The 19,264-nt window shown below is 39.0% G+C and overlaps 1 protein-coding gene and 1 long non-coding RNA gene across 2 annotated transcripts in view; one reads left to right on the forward strand and one right to left on the reverse strand.

Annotated features, from left to right (window-relative positions):
- Window positions 1-1,592: 1,592 nt before the first annotated feature.
- Window positions 1,593-3,950, reverse strand: LOC145419747 (uncharacterized). The gene is made up of 2 exons (XR_013901088.1): window positions 3,593-3,950; window positions 1,593-2,998 (listed from the first exon to the last, which is right to left on the reverse strand). It is a non-coding gene; the product is annotated as an uncharacterized LOC145419747 (long non-coding RNA).
- Window positions 3,951-4,240: 290 nt separating this feature from the next.
- The window catches only part of wdr11 (WD repeat domain 11), a 62,335-nt gene continuing 47,311 nt past the window's right edge, over window positions 4,241-19,264 (forward strand). Inside the window, exons 1-9 of the mRNA XM_026189428.2 lie at window positions 4,241-4,869; window positions 5,781-5,892; window positions 7,201-7,354; window positions 7,545-7,718; window positions 8,066-8,267; window positions 13,585-13,750; window positions 16,569-16,671; window positions 17,353-17,548; window positions 18,292-18,392. Of these exons, the coding sequence (XP_026045213.2) occupies window positions 4,784-4,869; window positions 5,781-5,892; window positions 7,201-7,354; window positions 7,545-7,718; window positions 8,066-8,267; window positions 13,585-13,750; window positions 16,569-16,671; window positions 17,353-17,548; window positions 18,292-18,392 (1,294 nt within the window). The 5' untranslated portion in view covers window positions 4,241-4,783. The remainder of the gene's footprint in view (window positions 4,870-5,780; window positions 5,893-7,200; window positions 7,355-7,544; window positions 7,719-8,065; window positions 8,268-13,584; window positions 13,751-16,568; window positions 16,672-17,352; window positions 17,549-18,291; window positions 18,393-19,264) is intronic.

Below are 19,264 nucleotides of genomic sequence, written 5' to 3' on the forward strand. Positions count from 1 at the left end.
AGTTTTCATCAACTGTTTCTCCTTCTTTAGTTTTGGATATCTCTCCCCCACATTGCAAAGGGACTATGGGCAGAAATCTGTGCCATCAGAAACTGAATATGAATAAGTTCAATTTAAATTTGAATTGCTCAGATTGAATCTGAATTGTAACTTGAATAAATGCTTTTGAAAACTGAATTTGAATTAGTCTAATTTGAAATTGAATTTATGGTTTGAAAATGACCATCACTAAATTGAAATTGAATTTTATATTTTGAAAATGAATTGATTTGCTTTGAAACTGCATTTTATCCTTTAAAAATTCAGCTCTCGAATAATTTCAGTTTCACTTCTCACCATTCAGTTTCAGTTCTACAATTCAATTTCAGTTCCAAAATTTTGTTTTTTGGAACTTACATCCGGTTCCGGTTCAAGCGCAGATTAATAGAGCTACGTTTTACTAGCGGACCGAAAGTGTTACCGACGGGAATCTACAGCTTCTTGAGCTGAATTAAGACTTCAGAAGTCATTTGTCATGTCGAATGACCAGCGGATAAACTCTCAGGTTGGTAATAAATGTACTACATGTATAAGAACAAGCGTCATGTTAAGAAATGATAGCCGTACAGTAACTTTTATGCTTATTGTAGCTGTTAGCTAAAAACGCTAATTTAGCGTAGTTTGCCCTGAATTCAGCTTTGACAAACAAATATGATCGACTGTTTCTAGTAGAATTCCAAAGTTGTCATCTTGGACCCTGTCAGAGTACCCCCTCTGTATGCTTGCAGAGACCCCTACAGTAGGGAAACATGCAAAACGGTGTCCAAACCTTTGTATTTTAGCTTTATTTATGTCTTACACAGCATCCCAACTCTTTAGCTAACTTAATAACTTTAGCTAACGTGAATAGTTAGTCTAATTCATTAGTGCAGCATTACTGGGTCACCTCTGTTTGAAGTGATATACAACTATCACTGTGTTTAACTACCATAATAATTCTTAGGGTACTGAGTGCATGCTTAATTAGATTTTTTTTTTTTTAAAGCATACTGCTCCATTAATATGTTTGACAGGCTGAAGTTGTCGGGTCACCTCCTAAATTGACCATCTTTTACAGGTGTTTTGTGCCAGAAATGGAGTGTCCACTGAAGACTGAAGATACTGAATCTCTACGCCTTGCCATTGATCCCTCTTGTGCCTTCATCTAGACAAGAGACAAACTTAACCACTCTCATATGCTCTGAACCTACATCACCTTCTCTGACAGTTGTAGCTTGGCTCATCTGAGGGTGAAATTATAAGAATGTGTTATTTTGCAAAGTGCTCTCCAGGGTTCCTAAATAAAATATGGCATTGAGGTCATTTCTTTTGAATTAATCCCTTTTTCTGAAATATAAGAACCTCTCCTGGTTTTAATGGCACTTTGGATTTCTTTACTTTCTGTTCCACTTCCAAACCCAAATAGATGCTGACAAGCTGACACAGTAACATGGAAGAGGGGAAAGAAGTTGGAAAGGACTACTACAAATAAACCTAATGCCTAACAATGAAAAGTGTAAAATAAGAACAATAATAATAATAATAATAATAATAAAGATAAAAGATGAAGTAACACGTTTTTAGTATTTTATTTATTCCAAATGATCATCCAGATGTCTGTGACATGTGATGACAAACACCATAATGGAAGGCCTTAGTCATCACATGCTTAAACTCATCATATATTTTTGCATATGCTGAAGAGGCAGTCAGACATGCTGTAACTGTGGGGTAGAAAACAGCATGAACACCATACGGCAGGTGTCTCAAACTCCAGTCCTCGAGGGCATGGAAAAGTTGCATGACACTTTGACCCTTGAGGACTGGAGTTTGAGACCCCTGTCATATGGAATATGACAGGTGTGGTTGAACTGCATGAAGACTGAAGTTTCTCTTCTCTTCTGGCAGGACAGGAATGTGGCCTTGTCCTGTGAGCCACTGTAAGGATGTACTTAGTAGGGCTGGGCGATATATCGAGTTTTTTTTAAAAATATCGATATATTTTCATACGAGATATAAGATGTGACAATATCGTTTATATCGATATAGTCTATGTTACGTTATAATTATACTCGTGGAGCCGCAGGTTTGCCTCTCTTTCGTCCACTTTTGTCTCTACGCAACGTTACTCGGCCTCGCCTCTCCTTCACTGAACACAACTCCGCCTCCCCCATAACTTCACCTGCAGGCAATGACAAGATGAAAGCGGAAAATCTCCGTTAGCGAGTTACCGTGCGTGGGGCTGGACGGCGTCAACGTGTTAGCGAGCTAACCGCGCTAACGAGCTAACCGCGCTAACGACATGCTGCACGGCCTAAAATCCTTTCATTTTCTCAAAACTCGACAGTGCGCCTTATGTATGAATTCTGGTTGTGCTTACTGACCGCGAACCGATTTTATGTGGTACACAGCGCTCGGCAATCTGTCAAAAAATGTTTTAATATGACTTTGCTAAGCTACGGAGCTGCACCGCTTGATGGATTGTCTTGGAGGATTACGGCTACCGGGGAGGAGCCTCGCGGAGTGATACGTACTGTGTGTGTATAAGGACCACAAATGGCACCTGTTCAGAGACGTGGTGCAGCTGTGAAATCTGTCTCTTTGTTATTATGCTCAGCGTCTATTAGTTTACATTTTGACTGCACAATTGTGAGCTTTTTGTTATGCACAAAAACAACATTGTTTTCTTTTATTTATGGACCATGATTATTTAATAAATGCTGATAATTTATTTTTGAGTAATTTCTTCATGTACATCTACGCTGTATGTAAATAAAAGCGCCCACATCTGGGACACAGTGTGACTAGAACTCTCTTTTTGTTCTTAACTTATGGCTTAAAAAAAAAAAAAAAAAAATCGAGATATATATCTTATATCGCCATCCAGCTAAAAAATATCGAGATATGAATTTTGGGTCATATCGCCCAGCCCTAGTACTTAGAGTAGAACTGGACTGTCACCGGCCTCAGGCTCTTCACCCTTTTCAAAGACAAAGCAGTCATTTAGATAAAATATTAGATATTGTTTACCTGTAAATGCACAAAGTAAATTTAGAAATGTAATTATTGTGAAGAGTGAACAAGCGCTGATAGTGTAATCTACAGCTGTGGCCAAAGTTTAGAGAATGAGAAGTGTTGTTTGCTTATTTACAAAGTTTGCTGTTTCAGTGATAGTTGTATATCATATTATATCACTTCAAACAGAGGTGACCCAGTAATGCTGCACTAATGAATTAGACTAACTATTCACTTTAGCTAAAGTTATTAAGTTAGCTAAAGAGTTGGGATGCTGTGTAAGACATAAATAAAGCTAAAATACAAAGGTTTGGGCACCGTTTTGCATGTTTCCCTACTGTAGGGGTCTCTGCAAGCATTCTGAGAGGGTACAAGATGACAACTTTGGAATTCTACTAGAAACAGTCGATCATATTTGTTTGTCAAAGCTGAATTCAGGGCAAACTATGCTAAATTAGCGTTTTTAGCTAACAGCTACAATAAGCATAAAAGTTACTGTACGGCTATCATTTCTTAACATGACACTTGTTCTTATACATGTAATACATTTATTACCAACCTGAGAGTTTATCCGCTGGTCATTCGACATGACGAATGACTTCTGAAGTCTTAATTCAGCTCAAGACGCTGTAGATTCCCATCGGTAACACTTTAGGTCCGCTAGTAAAACGTAGTTCTATTAATCTGCGCTTGAACCGGAACCGGATGTAAGTTCCAAAAAACTGAATTTTGGAACTGAAATTGAATTGTAGAACTGAAACTGAATGGTGAGAAGTGAAACTGAAATCATTCGAGAGCTGAATTTTTAAAGGATAAAATGCAGTTTCAAAGCAAATCAATTCATTTTCAAAATATAAAATTCAATTTCAATTTAGTGATGATCATTTTCAAACCATAAATTCAATTTCAATTTAGACTAATTCAAATTCGGTTTTCAAAAGTATTTATTCAAGTTACAATTCAGATTCAATCTGAGCAATTCAAATTCAAATTGAACTTATTCATATTCAGTTTCTGATGGCACAGATTTCTGCCCATAAGGGACTCCATAGTGTAGTGGTTTGTACACTCACCTTACATGTGAGACACCCTTTGAAGTTGTATCAGAAATGGCAACTCGCATGAAAATATGCCCAAGCAACCAGGCAACCCTCTGTCAATAAGCAGCTGAGAACAGCTTTCTGGTATAATATGTATGTATGTCTGTCTGTCTCAGCTGTGAAACTGGTATATCTTCTGTGTTATAAATGCAGCACTTGGTAAAGAAAAATGAAAGCAGCTGTTTGTGTGTCTGTTTGTTTTGAGGCTTATTCACTTTTGTATTTTAGGCAACTTTTGATTTAATTTAATTTCATGTATTTTATTATTTTATTGAATTATTTTTATTATAATAATCTTGGGAGGATTAAAACAATAAATGTTGCCCGTATGTTTTTCAGTTACAGTATTTACTGTAACTATTATTTACATATATTACAACTTTTTTTTGTTTTGGGGTTTTGTTTTGTTTTGTTTTTTGCTTCTTTTTCGCTTTTTCTCTCTTTTTTTGGCGGTGGTGGGGTGGGGGATAGTACTGTTGTATTCAATGCGGAACTTTGTTGCTGGAATTTGTTCCTACACGGCATCCTATTTAGAAACACCATTTCACTTCCTGTTAATATTCACAACAGAGCCGATACAGATAAGCTAATTAATTTTAGCAGTGTTTACTCATTAAATGTTAACGTAGCAGAAATTCTTAGGAAGAGCAATGATTCCTTACACCGTCAACATTAAACTCGCGGCTCGGACGTTAACTGGCACTCTCAATTTGCAGAATAAAACCGCCGTAGATTGGTGAGTACCGCTTCTCTGCTGCTAGCATAATTTGGTTAATTGAATACGCGACTGACAGATAACGTTAAGGAACTGATGTTTGCATTGTGTCAGTTTCGTGGCTTGTCTTTATTGTTGCATGTAAAGTTGTCAGCGTGAACGGCCACTGATAATTTGTCACTGAGCTCACAAACATGCGGGGTATATATTTCTTGTGCAATGTCATGTGACATTTTGTCGGGCCTGATGAATTTCTAATGCCTCATCCTCCACAGCAATCCAGCAGAGACTGTCAAGGCAGTCGGACTCGCGTGATCAAACTTTAGATTAGAGCAGCATAGTGCCAAAGTTTAATTTCGCATACATGAACCTAAATATGATACATTTGCTTCTAAAGCTATTTTTGCTTTTCACCAGACATATTTAAAAAGAGAACTGTCCTTGTGAATATTTAACTTTATGTACGCATCATATGAGATAAATTACCTTGTGTAGTTGTAGCATATAGTACAGTCTCTGCACTGGCAGCTTTTGTCATTGGAACTGAAAGTTTAGCTTCAAGTTATGTTTGAATTTTGAAATTTGTTGTGTCATTGAGCTTTGATTTTTTTGCAGTCTGGATGCACTCCAGGCAAATATGCATGCACGTCTTGTACGGACACGGAAAGAAGATGAATTTAGACATGGAGTGGAAAGCACAGAAATCAGAATGCAGACACAGTTGTTGAATAATTCTGTGTTTACTGGAGAGGGTGCACTTAAGCGTCAGGCTGACTGGAAACATAAGTTTAAATTCATAATCTCCAGAGTTCACAGTCTGAATCATATGTTATCTTTTGTACATCAATGTGTCACATCCCAAACCATTTCACGTATCTTTCATCTGTTTCTTTCCTCTTCCTCCTATTCTGCCTTGCTAACGTGGTCTGTAGGGGCTGGCAGGGGCTCATAGCTCAGGGATGTCACTCCAGTATTCTCATAATTGATCCTAAGACCGCCCAGACCATCCAGGTGCTGGAGAGACACAAGGCAAATGTGGTCAAGGTGAGTTTGAGAAGTAAATTGGCTTAATTGTTTCCCTCCACAACATAATTGCTGTTTAATTACACAAATTAATTGACTCACTGTTGCGCCTCTGCTCCATAGACTTCAAAATATGATTTAATATATACCACTAAGTTAAGCCGTTGGAGAAAAGGCACACTAATGAGGCTACAAAGTGAACACACCTTGTGGGGTTGTATTATTTATGTCTCACAGTATTAATGTTAGCATTGTGTGACCTTGAGTGGAGTACTTTTGGCTCTCTCTGCTTCTTGTAAACCAACACCTGCAACACAGAGCATTGACAGAGAGTCATTTTGTTTGGGTCCGTGTGCGCGTGCATGTGTGTTGTAGAAGAGAAGAGTAAATAATGGGCAATAAATTCTACAGTGATCATCAGTGCCTGGGCTCAATCCGGGCCTTTCATTCTTCACTATAAAGAACACTTTAATCTTGTAAAGCACCGCTGCCACAGCAACAAGCTATTCCTCACCACCCAGCCTGACATAAGAGAACTTGCTGAATGAAGGAAAAAGGGAAATAGAAAAAGAAGTACCTACAGTAAAGGGCATGCCTACCTGGGAGCAAATAGACAGACATAATCAATTATTTAAACACCATCTTGTATGTGGAGTAATTTGTTATTTCACATATAAAATGTGCATTTCAGTGTAGGGCCGTGCGATATGACCAAAATTTCATATTCCGATATAAGAATTCTATCGTCTGATAACGATATAAATCATAAAAATGTAACATTTTCTGTAAATTCTGTGAATCTCGGGCAGCTCAACTTGCGGGAAGTGTTTGCAGCTGCGAGTCATGTAGCTGCAGTCGAGTGTTTTAACCGATGCATGAAACTATACATTTTTAGACATAAGTTGTAACGTTTTCTTTGTGAGTATTTATTACACGGCGTGCTGCGGGGAAAAGCCTGTTCTAACGTTTATTTTTTAGCACCTGGCGGCTCTTTTTTTAAATTCTCATCCGTAAATAGTCTGCTCTTTCACGTGATTCAGTTTATTTTGAAAAGTCTCAACAGGATCTTGAGCTTTATTGTGCTATATCGTTATATTGAACAGCCCTATTTCAGTGTTATGCATTTCCTATAATGTCCTTTACTCTCTTTTCTCCCCAATGTCGCATTTAGTGAAATTCATCATACATCTTCAGACCTTGCTGTTATTGTTGTTTTTTTTTTTTCTTTTCTGTTGTTGACTTTCTGAGCATTCTGTCAACAAATGTAGAAGGCTTACAGCTTTACCTGATATTCCTCCCAGAGACTCAATTAGTGTTTTATGTTGGAAGGTAAAATGGTCCAGGGAAAATTACTACCACAACTTGAGCTCACCCTACTGTCTGCGGTTGGCCTCGGGAGATGCCTCGGGGAAGATTATAGTGTGGGATGTGGTCAGCGGCACAGCCCACTGTGAGATACAGGAGCACTCCAAACCTATCGGGGGTAAGACAGCTTCAAGACACCAAACATGTTTGTCAGCTCAGTGGCAGTCCTGCCAAGAAGAGACACTGAGCCGATGGTTTGCTGTTGACTATTTGTTTTCATTAGGACGCTGTTACTGCCACTCCTGCTGGTGCGCACTACGCTTCCATTCTCACCTCCTCTTCTCTGTTTTGCTCGCTCCCTCTGTCAGACTTGGAGTGGCTGTGGAATCAGGATGCATCTCGTGATCTCTTGTTAGCTGTCCATCCTCCCAACTACATTGTTCTGTGGAATGGAGACACAGGCACCAAACTGTGGAAAAAAAGCTACGCTGAGAATATCCTCTCCTTTTCTTTTGACCCTTTTGACCCTTCCAACATGGCATGTAGGTGAACAAAATACTTACCAAAAGACTAACGAAGCCTTCGAATTTTTCACTTTGCCACCCACATACACAGGGCATGCTTCATCTCTTAAATTTACTGTTTATTGCAGTATGGTTGAACATATCTTATATCTGAAAGCATGTGACTGGTATTCTGTGATGCCAACAATTTAACCAGTGGTATTTCTTTCTTTCTTTTTTTTTTTTTTTTGTGGAAAAAGATAAGTCAAAGCAGAGACTTTCACAAATAACAGATGGCAAATTGAAAACAGAATATTGACATCTGACCATCTCTTATTGGCAAATGAATCTTTATAATATTCTTCTGTCCTTTTTCTCCTATCCAGTGCTGACCAGTGAAGGGATCGTCTTCATCACAGACTTTTCTTACTCCAAACCCCCAGGCAGCGCTGGCAAAAAGGTCTACATTGCCAGTCCTCATGCGAGCCCAGCGCATACCAAACCTGCACCTGCAACAGCTCCGGCCCCTACTGGTGCCAAGAAGGCCCTTAACAAGGTCAAAGTGCTGATTACCAATGAAAAGCCCACGTGAGTGAAATTAAATTAATTTTCCTTCCCTGACTTTATTTTAAAATATTTTGGATCCTTCTTTTTAGACACATAGACTGTTGTTTCAAGTTTAACAAGTCTAATGAAGCTCTTATGTATTGTATGGTTTTTAAGACGTTACTTACTGAAAAGCCAAGATCTTCATACAGTACAGCATGTTAATATTTTAATAAATGTCTGAATTTCATCTCAACACTTATGTAGGTGCTAAAGGATAATCTGTGGAATATATTTGTTTCAATAGTTAAGTCAGTTTTTAAATCAAACTTCCTGTAGGTTATGTCACCCTTTCAGTGTCATGTTTTATTGAAATGCTATGGCTCAATGTTGTTCAGTTCCCTTTTTTTGTCTCTTGTTGTTCAAAGTAAACTACAAAGTCTTATCGGTTTAAGACAGCGGTCTCCAACCCCGTTGTTTGGTACCAGGCCCGCTAGAGATGAGGCTCGGGTGTGAAATTTATGGTTTTCGGGATTTTTTTTTATCGTTAACTCTGTTTCTCTGGGTCTTTTCCCGTGTTGTAGTTGTGTGTCTTATTTTGAAAGAAATATTTACACGTTACCATAGCGACCAAAGAGTATTAGGGGCAAGGAGAAGGATGTTACTCTCAATGTTGTTGATGCATTTCAGGAGGATGCTGCTAATAAAGTTACACAATTCCACAGTGAATTTGCGTTTATTATTATATTTACAAAAATACCACAGGTTTTGTCTTGGTCGTATCATTTTATTTTGTTGTATTTATCCGTGACACCTTAAAGGCCGGTCCATGGAAATATTGTCTGACATTTAACCTGCCCGTGGCGCAAAAAAGGCTGGTTTAAGAGGACTGACTTAAGGCAGTCATAGTTATCACTGTTACATGATAGAAGTGATGTTTCTCTGATTGTAACGTATGATATGATTTCTAAGTAAACACCAAGGTTTATTTACTGTCATATGAACTAAATCTCAGTTACTAACCAGTCTTTGTAATGTACAGGGCTGGAAGCATACACTGTTTGGCCACAACATTAAAAGCAGCTGCCTAATATCAAGTCAGTGCCTGTCGTACCTGCAAAACACTGAATGATCAAACTGACTGTAAAGTTGTATCCAGTTATTTTACATTTACGAAAGTTTATTTTGAGTTTTTATATTTTAATCTGTGAAGAGGTTTACAACGAAAGCTATCAAAAGAATGTGAAATTCAATTAAGTTTTATTTATATATGTATTATTTGATCAAAACAGCGATTGACCTGCTCAATCTGACTCATTGCTGGGAGAGCACTTTAAATCAGTATTACTCCTGGATTTGTTTGTATTTTCTCAAGGAGGAAAAAGAGCCATTGTCAGAGAAGATGTTGGTTCTCTTTGGATCTGCCCTCGCATGTGAACAGATTTATACAAATTTAAACAACATTAGCCCAAAAATGCGCATTTTTGTTCACACTTAGTTTTGGAAATGTTGATTAAATGGTGATAAAGTCTTTTCTCTTCTTATGCCTATTCCACATTTTTATTGTCTGATATTATTGATGTAGTTTCTCACATGACAGCTTGAGGAATATTAATAGCTCCTGATCTAAAATAATTTTGACGTGTGAGTCCAGAACCACTTCTCCTCAGTCCAGTTCTCACATTCATTCTTCTGTGAAGAGGGGTCAGCATGAGCAGTCAGACCAGGCTGTTGTTATGCATGCCTATATACAGTGAGCTCTGTATTTTGCCTCCTTTCTGTCATAGCCAGCATTATTATTTTCATCACACTCTTGCCCCCATCAAGGTCACTAAGATCACACTTGCCCGTTTTCTGCTTTCAGGACATCATATTCAAGAACTGGCAGTTCACTTGCTGTTTAATTTCTCACACCCTTACTCAGTGTAACAAGATAATCAATGTTATTGACTTCACCTGCCAGTGGTTTTAATGTTGTGGCCGATTGGTCTTTCTGTAGAGTATATTTTACTCCGCACTGACCTGAGACCTCCCTGTTCATTCGACAGCAAAGCTCCTCCAAATTATGTGAACAGGAGAAGTATTCCAGACACTTTTTCAAGCCTAACCAATAAAAATGGCCCGACAAGCAACACTGTAAGAAGCAGGTCACGGAGCATTTTTGTTGACAGCAGTATGGACTAACACGGTCTATTTTTATGTTTGGTTTGTTTTCTTTTTTCTTTGGTCATTGCAGAAAAAAAAATCAAAACAGGAACAGCACCTTTCACTACATAGATGACCTAGTTTTGATGTAACTGTCTCTCCAGCACAGCAGTGAGATTCCTCTTTAAACTTAGATCAGATGCTAAATCAAGTCAAGGGTCCGGGAGAAGCATTTCTCAAGAGAATAAGGAAGGATTTGATCACTTGGCATATTTGCTACATTGATTTTTAATTCTGAAACGCAGCAGAAGTAGTGATGTACTTCTTCTGGCTTCTTATTCCATTAGTTGACAAACTTGATAAATTGTATAAGCGCTAATTTAGAAAAAGTTGCATGAGCTGTAGACGTGTTTGATGTGCTGGCAGCTTCCTGCTGGAGTGGTTGTGACTGTCAGGTTATTTATAGCAGCATGCCCCAGTCTCTCTGTCCACCCACCAAGCCAGTTCTGATAACAAACACTCCATTAATCTTACTTGTCTTTATTCTCTCGTGCCTTTCTCATTTTGTCTGTTTTAGTCTTCTATCCATGTGTGACAACTTCCTTCCTCACCTTTTAACTGTGTGTAATTGCTATCCAGGATGCTGTATTCCTTCAGTTCGCCTTTGTCTACAGTCTCTACTCTCGCCGGTTCTGTCTGCTTGTGGGTGATAAATGGAGGATTTAAACAAGACTGTTCTCCCACAGCGTTATCAGAAACTTACTGAATACAGTATGGTATTGTGTGCATTAGTGTCCCATCAGGGAGCCATTAATCTGGGTGTTAGCCACTAGAGATTTGGTTCATATATCAAAATGAAGTCAGCTATACTATTACATATACAGAGCAATGTCGACTAATGTATGTTTTCTTTTAAACTGACAGAAATATTTATAAGTTGGATTTAAAAAAAAATCTAAATAATTCACTAAGACGCTTGAAGTTGTAGTTCTTATGATTATGAAAAAATCATAATGATTTTGATAAAAGCAGTAAGTCTGAATAATCAGGCCTTTTTTAAATTCATGGCTTCATCTGAAATCATGTTGTGTGCAGAGCGAGTAGTTTTCCACACAACAGGGAATAGCAAAGTTAATTATCTTACCGATGAGTTGGGGGTTCTGTCTGACTGTAGCTGCTCTTCATAATGCTGATCAAAAATGGATGAAACTGAATCTCTTGATTTGGACACATTCGATGAACAGTCGCTACCCACACCGACAAATGCACAGTTAATGCCGGCTCGCTGGTTTCAGGGCAGTATGATGCTGCCCTGCGACTGCACACTGGACTTATTTCAAAATCAGAGGTTAATCAAGCAAACATTCAACCACTTATTCCCAACACTGTTTCTTTAGGGCAGCTGTGGCTGGATAATAAATGGATAATTGAGGACTTTTGTTCAAGCTCAGTCTTCACTTCAGTCTTAGAGGTGTGATTTATGGCTTTGTACTGTGGTGATGTACACATGCAACACCTGCTTCCAAACACTACAAACTCTCGAGTTTTATTTGAAGCTCGGCTGCAGGTAGTGTGAGAGCAATCGAAAAAGAAACAACATAACATGAAAAAGAACCCGGTCATTCACAGACATGTACAAATGTAATCACGAGTGATCAGTAATGGAGTGACGTGACCAACTGAAATGGACAGGTTTTGTTATAGAAGTATTTTAGGTTGTGGTTTGTTTGTTTTTTTTGTCCCACAGTGTGAGCATCAGTTCAGTTTTCTGCTGTATCATCTCCAGCAGCTGCCAGTGTGCGTGTAAACTGAATTTGTATTGTGTAGATAACAAGCTCAAGGTGGTGTGACTGCTGTATAAAGACAGTATTTGACTTTAATGTCCTTTGGGTGAGTTAAATAATAGAACCTTGAGAGTGCTTTAAAACTTTAATAAAGGCATCCACCTTTGCTATCAAATGTCCTGCGTCTTTGATAGCAAACTCACTGCGTGAGCACACATATGTGTATGTACTTAGCAATATGTAACTGTGTGTGATCCTCTGACCGCTGTAGCCTTCATGTCTTATTCATAACAACGACTGAGAGAGCGAGAAGGGCGTGTGATGTTTTGGTAATTGGAGAGCTGAATATTTGAGGGCTGCAGTTTTTTTTATTTCCCTTTTCTCCCTTTTTTCTTTTTTCATTTCTCTCTGAAGATCTGTTGCTTGCAATCTAAGGTCTGCTCCTTTCTGATGTTCTGCCTTTGGTGACTCAGACATTTTAGCCTCTATCTCTTTCTTTTCTGACTTCAGTAAGCTGCTAAAAGTGTAATTTAGCTCAATAACTCCTAAAGCTTCCCCTACTGAGTCTATTTTATCTGTTACACTTTCCCCAGATGATAATGATCTCCATTGTGTTATAAGGTTTGTCTCTCTTTTATTTGATCTTGCCGTGACCTAGAGGAATTCAGCTGTTGGAATGAGTTATGGCTGTAGACCTGCTCGTAAGTTCAGTCCAAATCGTCTCTTTTTCCTTCTTGAGTGAACTGTACTGAACAGAAGTACCTGTGACCGCTTTGCTGTGATACGGAGAGATCAAAACTGGTTGCCGCCACAGATAATAGTACCTGTCATTAATTTGGTCACACATGAAAGAAGTCGCTGTGAATAACAAATCAGAGCAGCCAAAAGTAACGTAAAGGAAATTCTTTGCAATTCTTACAGTACCTGCTTAGTTCATCAGCCAACCAACAATAATAAGTCATTCATTCTAGCTTCTATTTGGGAAGACATGAATAAATATCAAGTTGTCCTTAGAAATGAGATTTTTATATTTTATATTGAATTTTAAATCTAGCGTCATATTGGTTTGCATGGAATTTGCATTTTTCATATGCATGTGTTGTTGTTACAGCAGAGTCTCATTATATCCTGATTTATCTGGAGAATAAGACTGACTTACTGAGCGGTATATTATCTAACCCTCATTTCTAGTCATCGTAATTTGCATTTTTCATCTTTTGTGTCCATTAAATTGCGCCGTAAACAACATGAGAAAACAGGCAATTCCAGGACATGCTTAATCCTTGGATTAAAGAAAGTCTTTTTGTCAATAAAGATTGATAGTTTATTATTTACCATTCCATCTAGTTTGTTCTCAGTTTCAGTGTCAGCCCGTTTTAACTAACTTCCTGTTCTCATTGTTGTCATTCCCCTGCTCTCTGATGCTTTAGGGCAGAGGCTGTGACGCTGAACGACTGCCTGCAGCTATCCTACCTACCTTCGAAGAGAAACCACATGCTGCTGCTTTATCCCAGAGAAATTTTGATCCTGGACCTGGAGCTCAGTCAGACGGTGGGTGTGGTGGCCATCGAGCGCTCCGGGGTTCCCTTCATCCAGGTGAGGCACGCTGCAAAAATACGCAGCAAAATCCCTTTAATATGGATCTCGGTTAAACTCGAAGAGATGAAAGTTAACCTTAAAACAGCATTAAATTTTCAGGCTCTGAGTTCTCACCAATCACTTACTCTTGACGTTATGTGCAGGACATTTTTTAAACTGCTTTGCGCTGACACCGTAGTTGGTCTAGGTGAAAGGATGGCTGTGTTATGTGGCTTTAACAAACTTCATATATCAACATCTTACTTGAAGAGCTTTACTGAAATCTGTCTTTTTTATGGATGATTCCTCCAGGAAGACAGTTCCTCCTGCCACGAATGATAAAGTTCTTAACTCTTTGCACCTGCCTCTGCAGTTGTTTCTCCTCATTGGGTGTGACAACTGCACATCAGGACTGTGTAGTCATTAGCAACAAGGGGGGAAAAAGTCCCCCTTTTCTTTATACTGCCTCTCCACAGCAACAGACTTGACCTTTAGGTGCCAATTCACTTTCTTTTAAAGTCTGGATTTCTAATTGGAAATTGATGAATGCCGTGGGGGTATTACACTGAGGATTTGTCACAGCTCCAGTGCCAGTAATTGAACAGAAACTGTCTTAAAGTCGCACCGTTCGCTCCCCCTTTCTATACTTACTCTCCGTCTCCAAAAGATTGACCACTGTGCTGCCCTGTCATTACACAGAGTAGCTCTCCTTATTTTTCACGGCAGTGGTTCTACTGTATTTGAGACCTAATGTGCCTTTTTGAAACTCGTTGAATTTCATGCCTGAATGTACATGCATGGAACAGTTTGCAGTTATTAGTTCATCTCTGCAGTCGATGACATGTTCTGCTTCTGTGAAATTGCGCTCTGTTCTTTGTATTATTGTCCTATCATAAATCATACTTTATTTGGGTTGTCACTGATCTTGTTTTAATAAACGTCTCTATGGTTTAACAACACAAAGGTAGAGAATGAGCGTTTGTAGTCAAGGAGTAAGATCTAAAGTCACCAGGGGCAGAAGCAAAGGGGTATTACTCAGCTGCCTAGGCTCCGTCTGACCAACGCCTCCTTTCTCTAAGTGTTATAAAGTGCTTGTCTTCCAGCCAATTTGCATGACTGATGACACAGTTTAGCAAAGGTCTATGCTCGAGTGTACAGAGGCTCCACTGTCAGGTTGGGGCATACATAGTGTGCAGTTGCCAGTTTGTCAGGTCAACATGGCCTACAGTCATTTTTCCATCTATCAATAGCAAACTAATACAGAATCCATCAATTTGTTGTTTATCTGTTCATTTTCAACAAGGTGCTGATTTACTTTGATTTCAAATGGCTGCAGATTGATGTCTTGCAGTTTTTGCATTTCAGTATTTGGAATATTTTGTGCACTGGCATAAATTGAGTGAGGTGTTTTAAAATGTACAGTATGTTCAATGAAATCAGACGTTCAGAAAGCCAACAAAAGAAGCAATGTGAAGATGTCAAAATAACAATCACAACTGAATGCACATATTTGTGAATAAGATGAATTTAACTACCGGTAGTAGTTTGATTTGATTATCTGTTAGAAGTAACAAAAAAAAGTTCAGTGATGTAGCCTCACCAGTGACTGTAACGTTAATATATTAATTACTGTCATGAGTTAATAAGGTATAGAAACATGAGAACTGCACTGAAATAGAATTTATTGTTTACAGATCATACCAGGTGAGCTCTGTAGGGCTTTTGTCATACAAAATATGGATAGATTTAAATAACTGAACACTTCATTGTTATTATGTTATAGTTTTACACACAAAATTCAAATCCAGTCCAAATTTCTTTATGCAGCATATTTAAAACAACAAAGTTAACCAAACTGCTGCACATGAAACGGAGAATTACACAATAAAATAACAGATGTACATGCCCACACACATCAATAAATATATTCAAAGGATCACAGAAATGGATCTGATATTTATACAACGCTAGAACTGGCCCCAAAATGCTGCTGCTTCTTTGCACTTTCAGATAAAACTATTTTCAGAGCTGTTAAATGCAAACAAGTCATTCAGTGTTTTTGATGACAGTCTTGTTGTCCGTTGTGCTCCGAGAAATGTGAATTTTCTTCTATCCTCGCTAATGTGGAACAGCAGTCCCTTCAAAGTGCTTTATATTGTAAGGTAGAGACCCGACAATAATACAGAGAAGGCCTCAGCAATCAGACGACCCCTTTTGCGACAGTGCGAAGGAAAAACTCCTCTTTTGCACGACAAAAGCTCTGGGAGGGGCAGCCATTTGCCACGACTGGTTAGGGGTGAGGGGAGAGAGTAAAAGTGTAGAATAATTACTTGAAGTACAACTGTAATGAATTCTGCTGTATATTTGCACAACTCATCATCAGGATAATTTTTTTGTATGATAATAGATCTTGCCTGCTGTAGTCGGCAATATTTTGAATTCCCAACTTCTTAGCTTATTGTCCATATATTTATAAAACATGACTATGCCATAACATCTTAAGTCTGCACAATAATATTTTTCCCAATCACGTCATCAGTATGTCTCAGCAGCCTTTGGCAAAAATCCCTCCTTTTCAGACTAGCATGAGATCTGACAAGCTAATGAAGCTTAGCCCCTGCTCTGTTTTCCTCTGTTTGTGCCAAACAAATTTACACATGTAGGTTTTGATGAGTGTATTAGGGGGTTCTCATGATGTGGAGCTAATACATTGGCAAATTCATGCAGTGCTTAGAGCAAATGTAAACACCACCTGTTCAACATTAAGTCTCAAATAGACATTTGGCAAAGTCACAATCACACATGATCCCCTTTTTTTCACTCCCTCTGTGTTTAGGTGATTCCCTGTGCTCAGAGAGACGCCCTCTACTGTCTCCATGAGAATGGTTGTATCACACTACGAGTTTGTCGCTCCACGGTTGCCACTGAGGAAGCAGCGGGTATGAAACCTTTTCACAATGGTGTATCCACTCACAATCTGCACATAGCCGTTGTGCTTTACTCACTCCTCACTTCAGCGCCTAAGCTGCTCCTCACTTCAGTGCTCCATCCCCCAGTCATCATCTATTCAGCCAACTGCACTGCAATTGGATCCTGTAGCCTTTTTCCCTATGCTCCAGTGGGCATTTAGCCCCTTACTGTCTCATTTATCTTTGGCTTAGCGTGATAGGCCAATGGGAGGCAATTGTCTCGCTGAATCTCTCTCTCTTCCTCACTTACTCTCCTTGCTATCTCCTCCACACACATCTCTCTATACCCATTTTCCTTTTTTCCCCTGAAATTTCCTCTTGTATCTCTCACCTACTCTTTTTACTGCCTTAAATCTATGTAAAGCTCTCTATGCTCTCTATTTTTCTTTTAATGTGCTCAAAATTGTTCTTTCAATCGTATATACTCCTATTCTTCTTCCTTTTTTCCCCCTCCGTTGTCAGTATTATGAACATCTACTCTGTAGACTTTGACATTTTGTATTTTTTTCCTCTCGTTTGTCCTTCTCAATCCACAATTTCCATCATGTGGTTTTTATCTGCCACTATTCTTCCTGCATGTCGACCTCGCTGTACATTTTTTCTCTTCCTAATTCTTTGTCGTATTTTTCCTTTATTCCTTTGGTTTCCCAGACCCAGAACAGAGTGTCCAGGAGCTTGTGTACGACCTGCGCTCTCAGTGTGACGCCATCCGAGTCACAAAGACCGTCCGACCATATCGCATGGTGATTTGCCCCGTCAATGAAAACAAGGCTGCGCTCATGGTCAGCGATGGCAGAGCCATGCTGTGGGAGCTCAGAGCCCACACCGGCAAAGCTGCCAATCCTAGGTACACACACACACACACGTATGCAGAAAGCCAAATAATTCTGCAAAGTTACATTACAATTTCACAGTTGAAAGCTAGACGTAATGGTTAAAAGTTTGACTACTTTGTAAGGTGACTCAAGCTGACTTTAAATAATAATCCTCTGACCTAAATGTAGTCTTCATCGTGACTGGCGCAGGTGGGCTGTGCAGAGGGGTTTGGTTGTCGTTGACGTGTCTTTTCGTTTGATGGAGCGTTCCCTCGCTGCTGTCGAGAACAGTTTTGTATTTCTCTCTTAAGTCAGGTTCCTACGTGAGACAGAGTGAATTCTGCCTGCCTGTGAACAAGCCAATTTAATGTGGGCAAACAAGAGAAATCTACAGCATTAAATGAAAAAGGGATGAAAAGTTTTTGCTTTCCGTCAGTATGTGAGGAATTTTCTTATTATAGTCTTGTTTGAATTCATTTGCTTGACAGGTGGGTTTTCTGTTTCACGGCTAATGAGTTGCAGAAGTTTTCTTTTGCGGTGCTCTAAATTGACAGTCTGATGTTTCCTAAAAAGTTTTTTAGCTTACGTTTGATATAATGACATAAATTATATTCTCAGTGAGGTGGTTTTGAAAGGGAAAGCTGAGTTAACTAAGGAAGGTTAAGACGCAATGCATATAATTAGTATGCAGTTTATGAAATATCGCATGTGTTTATTCATTTATGTCACTCTGAAGTTCATGTGGTGAATGATTCTTTCTCTTTCTCCACGACAGCTCGGGTTTGTCGCCGCTCTACTCCCCTGTGTCATTTTGTGGAGCTCCACTGGGTCCAAACCAGAAAAAGATTCAGGATCTGTCTCTTAACAGCATGATTGGTATGCCTAAACACACCACCACCATCAACACTCCACTACAATGCGCATCTCAGACAATATAGTTTGCTGTTTGGAAGGCAAAACGTCACACATGTCACATCTTGGTGCAGCTGAAGCATTCTCATTCTCATCATAGAAGGATGGTTGTAATTTTTTTGAGAGAAAATGTGAAAACTCAAAAACATGAAGGGAATTAGATTATTGTGTGTGGATGCTGCAGGTCTTAGTGTATCTTTTATTGTACCTCTGCGAGTTGAGTGGGCCTCAAGGCACCCCTTCAGTTTCTGCTTTAATGTGTGACTGCTGGTTTCTCCTCTGTGCACTTCACAAGCCAGCCTTATTCCCCTGTTGAGCAGCTCTGCACAAAGAGTCCCATAGATGCATGGCCCTTCCTCTCTTTCCCTTTTTCCCCTTTTTTTTTTTTGTCTCATCTTTTCTGCTTATGATGTCTCTCCTTCATTTAATTCTTTTTTTCCTCTCCACCCTCTCTCTTTATCCTCCCTGATGATTTAAGGCTGCCTGTCAAAAGATGAATGTAAATGTAAAATTGTGATAGGATGATTTTTTTGTGTGTTAGGTTTGTCATTTGTATTAAGTGAGAGTTAACTTGCATTGGGAGGTAGACCTGTGGGAGGTGGATGGCATTAGAAGGGAGGGGTTTTCTGTCTCATCCTTAATCTATATATATCTATATCTATACAGATATGTATACACACACAGACACAGACTGAAGCCATCTACTGCCTGGAGCAGTAGCTCTGTTTGACAGTTGCTGACTAAAGCTCTTGTTATGAGGAAATATCACTGTCATGCAGGTTACTTATAGTCTGTAAAACAAAAACATGCTTGTTATTACACTGAGATGTGGAAAG

The sequence above is a fragment of the Astatotilapia calliptera genome, chromosome 13 (assembly GCF_964374335.1).
Source record: "Astatotilapia calliptera chromosome 13, fAstCal68.1, whole genome shotgun sequence".
NCBI classification, from domain to species: Eukaryota; Metazoa; Chordata; class Actinopteri; order Cichliformes; family Cichlidae; genus Astatotilapia; species Astatotilapia calliptera.